Source organism: Notothenia coriiceps, unplaced genomic scaffold (assembly GCF_000735185.1).
Source record: "Notothenia coriiceps isolate Sejong01 unplaced genomic scaffold, NC01 NC01_scaffold00000339, whole genome shotgun sequence".
NCBI classification, from domain to species: Eukaryota; Metazoa; Chordata; class Actinopteri; order Perciformes; family Nototheniidae; genus Notothenia; species Notothenia coriiceps.
The window spans coordinates 13923684-13930246 of record NW_011333040.1 but is presented as its reverse complement, the minus strand read 5'-3'; the positions used below and the strand labels follow the sequence as shown (position 1 = coordinate 13930246).

The 6563-nt window shown below is 40.0% G+C and overlaps 1 protein-coding gene across 1 annotated transcript in view; it reads left to right on the top strand.

The window, feature by feature from the left end:
• LOC104951262 (myosin heavy chain, fast skeletal muscle-like) overlaps positions 1-3279 on the top strand; it is a 103711-nt gene extending 100432 nt beyond the window's left edge. Inside the window, exons 40-41 of the mRNA XM_010777901.1 lie at positions 2965-3096; positions 3199-3279. Coding sequence (XP_010776203.1) covers positions 2965-3096; positions 3199-3279 — 213 coding nt within the window. The remainder of the gene's footprint in view (positions 1-2964; positions 3097-3198) is intronic.
• The last annotated feature ends 3284 nt before the right edge of the window (positions 3280-6563 follow it).

Sequence of the window (6563 nt, the reverse complement as noted above, 5' to 3'; positions counted from 1 at the left end):
GCTTCGACTTCCTCGCACCCTTGAATTCCCATTTGTGCCGTCACAAGTAACCCATCCTATACAATTAACCATTGTTGTCCGTCCACCAGGCGCCTTGGGGGACTTATTGGAGGAATTAGATAATCTCCTCTCACACATCCCTGAAACTGGCCCTCCCGCTGTACTTCTCGGAGACTTCAACCTCCAGACAGGGAAGACATCTGAACTAACATCTCTGTTAACCACCTTTGCTTTCTCACTGGCTCCATCCCCACCAACTCATAAAGCTGGCAATGTTCTTGATCTCATATTCTCAAGGAACTGCACTACTTCTAACCTCTCTGTAAACCCGCTCCACACATCCGATCACTTCTTCATTTCATTCTCTCTACCCCTTTCCAAACATAACAAACTAATCTCTTCTCATTCTGCACCTGTCCGCCGTAACCTTCGTTCCCTCTCCCCCTCTACCTTTGCCTCATCGGTGCTCTCAGCCCTCCCTTCCTCTGATTCGTTCCAACTCCTGCCTCCAAACTCTGCTGCAGAAACTCTCCTCTCTACTCTCTCATCCTCTCTGGACTCTCTCTGTCCTCTCACATCTCGGCAGGCTCGTCAGTCCCCTCCTGCTCCCTGGCTAAATGACGCACTGCGTGCTAATAGAACCATCCTTCGGGCAGCAGAGCGGAAATGGTGGAAATCCAAACACCATGACGACTTCCTAACCTATCAGGCTCTCCTCTCCTCTTTCTCTGCTTCGATATCTCAGGCAAAAAGCACTTTCTTTCAAGATAAGATCCATTCTTCCTATTCCAATCCCAAAAAACTATTTTCTATCTTTTCCACCCTCCTCGACCCCCCAGGAGCCCCTTCCCTCTCCTTATTTCAAGCTTTTATTTATGCAGGTGAATCCCATTGAGATCATTGATCTCTTTTTCAAGGATGACCTGCTGCAAGTAGGTTCCACATGAATACATATAAAACAGAAAAATAAAAAGGACATCCTACAGCATATTTACAGCAGAATATACATTCAATATTTTAGCAATATTTTAGCTGGCAATGAAAAACCTCTACAAAAGACCAATACACTACAAAAAGAGAAAACGTATTGAAATGGTGGACAGCTTACATAAAAAGGCTTCAAATGTATTTAGTATTGTATGAACATGTTTTAATTGGGGGGTGGACTTCACTTCCTCTCGGTCTAGGGGGGTCTGGGGGTGCCCCCCCGGGAAGATTTGTTTTAACATTTTAAAGTAAAATGCTTCAATCTGGTGCACTTTGAGCACACAATTACTAGAGACTGATTTACTGTAGGGGGTACAACTCTAAACACCCATATGAAAAAGATCGGTTTGCCTTTTTTTAATCAAATAAGTATGTGAACATTTCCAATAACCTACCATAGCCAATAACAAATAAATGTAGGCTAGCGTATTTTCTTTTTGTTGTTCTTTATATCTTATTTTACTAGTTAACATTTATTTATTTATGCATATTTTTTAAATCTCTCCAGTTTTAAACAATATTTTTAGTTTACTGTCCTATAGTATACATTGGAATGATTTCAAACCTGTTTTTATTTATCCTAATAATTATAAAGGTGTGCCTTGGAAATATTTGTTTACATAAATTGTGATCAAAACGTTTGAAACCCACTGAGATAACTTAGACTAAAGTGAACTATCTAAAAACTCAGAGTCCTTTACCTCACTGTGCCTCTGTCTGATAGGAGAGCTCTCCCTCCACATTATTGTAGAAACAGCTTCTTATATCCGATAGCGCAGCAGAAGCTAACAACAATCCCCACCGGTGCACCCCCTCTCTCTATCTATCTATCTCTCTCTCTCTCTCACTTTGGCTGTGAACTGCGGGTGCCTGATGAGCCAACATCCCCCACTTTCATCACTTACAGCGCCCATCGTACAGGGCAAATGGAAAATGTAACCGGGGTGAAAAGGGTGTTATCTTATCTTAATTATGAATGTTGTTACATCAAGGCTTTTTTTTGTATTATATTTGTATTATATTTGTATTTACTCTTGTGGAAGTGCAGATCCCCTTTCCTCCACCAGGGGGTGCTGCAGCACCCCTACTTCCCACGCCCCTGCGTGTCTTTGTTCTGCTTCAAGCTCGGTCTCCAGCTCTCTAACCTGCAAACGAGCAGTTACAATATCTTTAAACGATTCAATTGTAATGGGTCTCTTTACCAAAAGGGATCATGGACTTGCAGTCAGTTTCACCCGGTTAAGATTCCTTCATTAATACTCGTTCAGGAGGTTTTTACCAGAAGTGGAATTATCCTCAGAGGTCTCTTTCACTCAAAAAACAAACAGACCTGCTGAATAAAACGGGTAAAAACACTAAATAAAGCAGTTTTACGTAAAGAAATGTGTTTCCTCAGTGGTGAGCTAACCGCTAATGTTTGCTCAGCTTCTTTCTCTGATAACTTGAAGTCCAGACGTCCCATGACAAAATTCCCTCATTTAAAAGGTGTATTGTACAAATATTTTTTAAAGTGAATAAAGGCTACATTTATATCAGCTTTTGACAGACAATTACAACGCTTAGTCATGGTCAAAGGGGATAGCTACAATGCTAATACAGGAGACTACTTAGAATTCACCGTTACCTTCATTAAAATAGAGAAGTCAACCAAATATTGTATATAACATAGATCTAGTCATTTTGGGGCATGTTGATTCAGATATGTTTCAATATTATGTCTGTAGACAGAGCTTAAAGCAGAACAAGCTTTGGTCATCGTCACCTACAAGATCAACAAGCATCAATCAATAGTTTCGTGATAAGACGTTTTCAAGAACGTTTCTTCCTAAAATAAATTGTTGAATAAAGAAGCAGGTTTTAAAGAGCCACAAGGGTTTGAACATATTCTTTACTCTTGCAGAATTAGGTGATTAAAGTTGACTACATTACCCTAGCTTCCAGTTTTTGGAGTTGTTTCTTCCCGCCCTTCATGGCCAGGTTCTCCGCCTCGTCCAGACGCTGCTGCAGATCCTTCACCGTCATCTCCAGGTTCTTCTTCATCCTCTCCAGGTGAGCGCTGGTGTCCTGCTCCTTCTTCAGCTCCTCCGCCATCATTGCAGCCTGGAAAATGTAAATCAAGAAGCAATTGGATTGTAGTTTCGGGCAGGTGAGAGCTCTGCAGAAGAATCCAGACTCTTACATCAGTGATGGCCTTCTTGGCTTTCTCCTCAGCGTTCCTGGACACTTGAACACTGTCGTCCATCTCTCCCTGAACGTGAGAGAGATCTGCCTCCAACTTCTTCCGACTGTTGAGCAGGCTGGTGTTCTGTAACACATTTTATTATAGGACAACAAAATGTTCATAAACATTATGCCAATGACAAATACATCCTCTCAGCTTTTACATTAGTAATGTTGTACTAAGGTACATTTGCATCATAGTATACGTGACATTTGGGTGTTTTTGCTACAGCCTAAAAAAGCATGGCATTGCAAGATACAAAGCCAATAGGAGTTGACCTTTGCATTATGCCTGCTTTTGTTTAGGCTATGTTTAGGAGACATTATTGACCCTCGTGCATGATTATTTGCTTTATCACAGGGTACTGCTCTACACAGATTTCAGAGGACACTGTTCAGTAGTGCCTTTTTGCTGACTGCTACTTGAATTAAATAGTTGTCCTCTAACATGTTCTGGTACAGTTAGTTTTCATACCTGATGCTTACCATCCTCCAGTATGCATGAGCTGTACTCAAGACCACCATTTCAATTGGAACCAGGCATGGATTGAAAAACCATGTCTAAGTACAAAATAAGACCGACTGGAGTTTGTGGTCAAGTGTACTTGGATCTGCCCTGATGTGAAAGCCTCGTTTAAAAAATTGCGTTCAGTGGTCTGTAGAGTTGTATCCACATGTTAGTTTTGTCTCACCTCGCTTGACTTCAGCCAAGGGGGTACCAAAAGATTGACAACCTTTTCTAATGGAAAACTGAAAAAGCATGGTTCCGTTTAATATTTTACCATGTAATAGACATTTTGTATATGTGGCTGAAATTGCAGATGAAATCCAGGTAGTTTTGCACCTGTGAGTGCAGCAGCTGCACCCTCTCGCTGGCGTCCAGCAGCTCCTGCTCCACCAGCTTGCGGCTCCGCTCCGTCTGCTCCAGAGCCGCTCTGATCTCCTCCATCTCAGCCTGCAGAAGGTTACTCCTGCGCTCAGAAATGGCCACCTGCTCCTTCATGTCGTCGTTGACTCTCAGAACATCATTGAGGTGAATTTGAACTTCCTGTCAAAGGAAAGAAAACACCGTCTTTCTATACATCTTTATAGAAGCAAACACTGCTCTCTCTAGGAGTCATTACTTGATTTAAAAAACGTATTTTTTATCAATTGAGTTATCTTTTTAATGACATACTGTTTCACGTGCACTTTCAGCTGCATATTATTATTGCATTATTGTTATTAGTGCGAATGCTGTTTACAGCATTCCACTATAGTTCTTCAATTCTTTATTCTTTCTCTGATTATTTCAGCCAATATTTTTGGCTCTCCATAACTTCAGCTTACTTTCAGCTACAGAAACCATTGAAATATTAAACTATTCAGCCTTTTCAGCAATCTATGGGAAACTTCAACTTTTTCAAAATATTTCATACTTTTTGAAATATTCAGCTTTTTAAACTCTTTTTTTAACATTGAAGTCAATGGGAAGAGCCTTCAAATCAGCCAATACTTTAGCTATCCATAACTTCAGCTTACTTTCAGCTACAGAAACCATTCAACTATTAAACTATTCAGCCTTTTCAGCAATTGATGGGAAACTTTCAACTTTTTCAAAAATATTTCATACTTTTTGAAATATTCAGCTTTTTATACTCTTTTTTTAACATTGAAGTCAATGGGAAGAGCCTTCAAATCAGCCAATAATTTAGCTCTCCATAACTTCAGCTTACTTTCAGCTACAGAAACCATTCAAATATTAAACTATTCAGCCTTTTCATCAATTGATGGGAAACTTTCAACTTTTTCAAAATATTTCATACTTTTCAAAATATTCAGCTTTTTAAACTCTTTTTTTAACATTGAAGTAAATGGGAAATGCCTTCAAATCCTCTTTTCCTACACTTTGTGCCAAATGCTTCTCCTTCCACATAATTTCAGCCAGACACTTCATTCCAACGTTCAAATGATCACAATACCCTCAGCTATAAAACTTGGATAAAATATTTTTGATATCTTTTAAATGTTTTGAGATATTGAACTTAGTTTGGAGCTTGGTAGAGAGGCCTTTTCAGATTTTAACATTAGGGTGGATGGAGCAGCTCGTTAAGTCTAGAGTGCTTTCATCTCAAAACAGAGTGGAGCAGTGCTTGAAATTATCACCCAAAAATGTTTTAAACTTGCCATAATTCCCCAACCCTACACTCCTCAGACATAATTGTTCATGAAAAACGTAGGAAAACCTCTCCTAGGTTGGAAAATAAATAAAATATTAAGCAAACAAATTAAACAAAATGTCTCTTGAGGGCATGAAGAGACAAAAAGTCCAGCTAACTCCCAATTGATTCCCATGTTAATTTGTTCCGGATCTTTCTTCAGAGCAGAGAGAAGTGCACTTTAGAAAAACTGCTCCCATCTCCACATTTTAGGCACAAAACCCAAAAAACAACATATATAAGTTCATTGGGGTTCCCTGATGCTCACGGCATGGTCATTTTTTTATCGGAGCCATAGTTTTTGAACAGGTGGCAAAATTGTCAGATATAATCCTCAATGCATTCTTAATGGGACTCAGTGCTGCAGTTGGTAAATCGTCATAACTCGTCACCATGGTAACCTGTGATCTCTGGGTTTACACACACAGGTGTTACACACACACACCAAAATGCACAAGACACACACACACACACACAGACAACACACACACACACCGACACACACACACACACACACACAGACATCAGACACACACACTTTCTCTCACAACACACACACACACACAACACCACACTACTCTCTATCACATACCACAAGTGTTCACATACACAAAGACAGACACACTCTCTCCTCACACACACACACAGACACACACAGACACGACACACTCCCTCTCTCTCTCTCACACACACACACACACACACACACCACACACAGACACACACACAACACACACACACACACACACACACACACACACACACACACACACACACACACACACACACAACACTACACTCACACTACTCTACTCACACTATCTCAGGCATATTGGTGCCTACTACAGTCGTTTCCTACTGCCATACTCTTTTACTATGCGGGTAACTCATCATCACACTCACACACACACACACACACACATTAACAATATCGAGTTTACGTAACGTTACTAAGGTAACAATTTTTTCGGAATTTTTCCGACTTATAAAAATTTCTCATATTTACTTATAAAATCTATTGTAACTTTGTAAACTTTCAAAGGGTAGTAACAACGACTTTTCCGACTCATCAAACTATAAACTACTTACCAAAAGGACATCGACTTAATCCGACTTCCTCAATTTATCTTCTATGAATTTACATTCATCATCACTTAC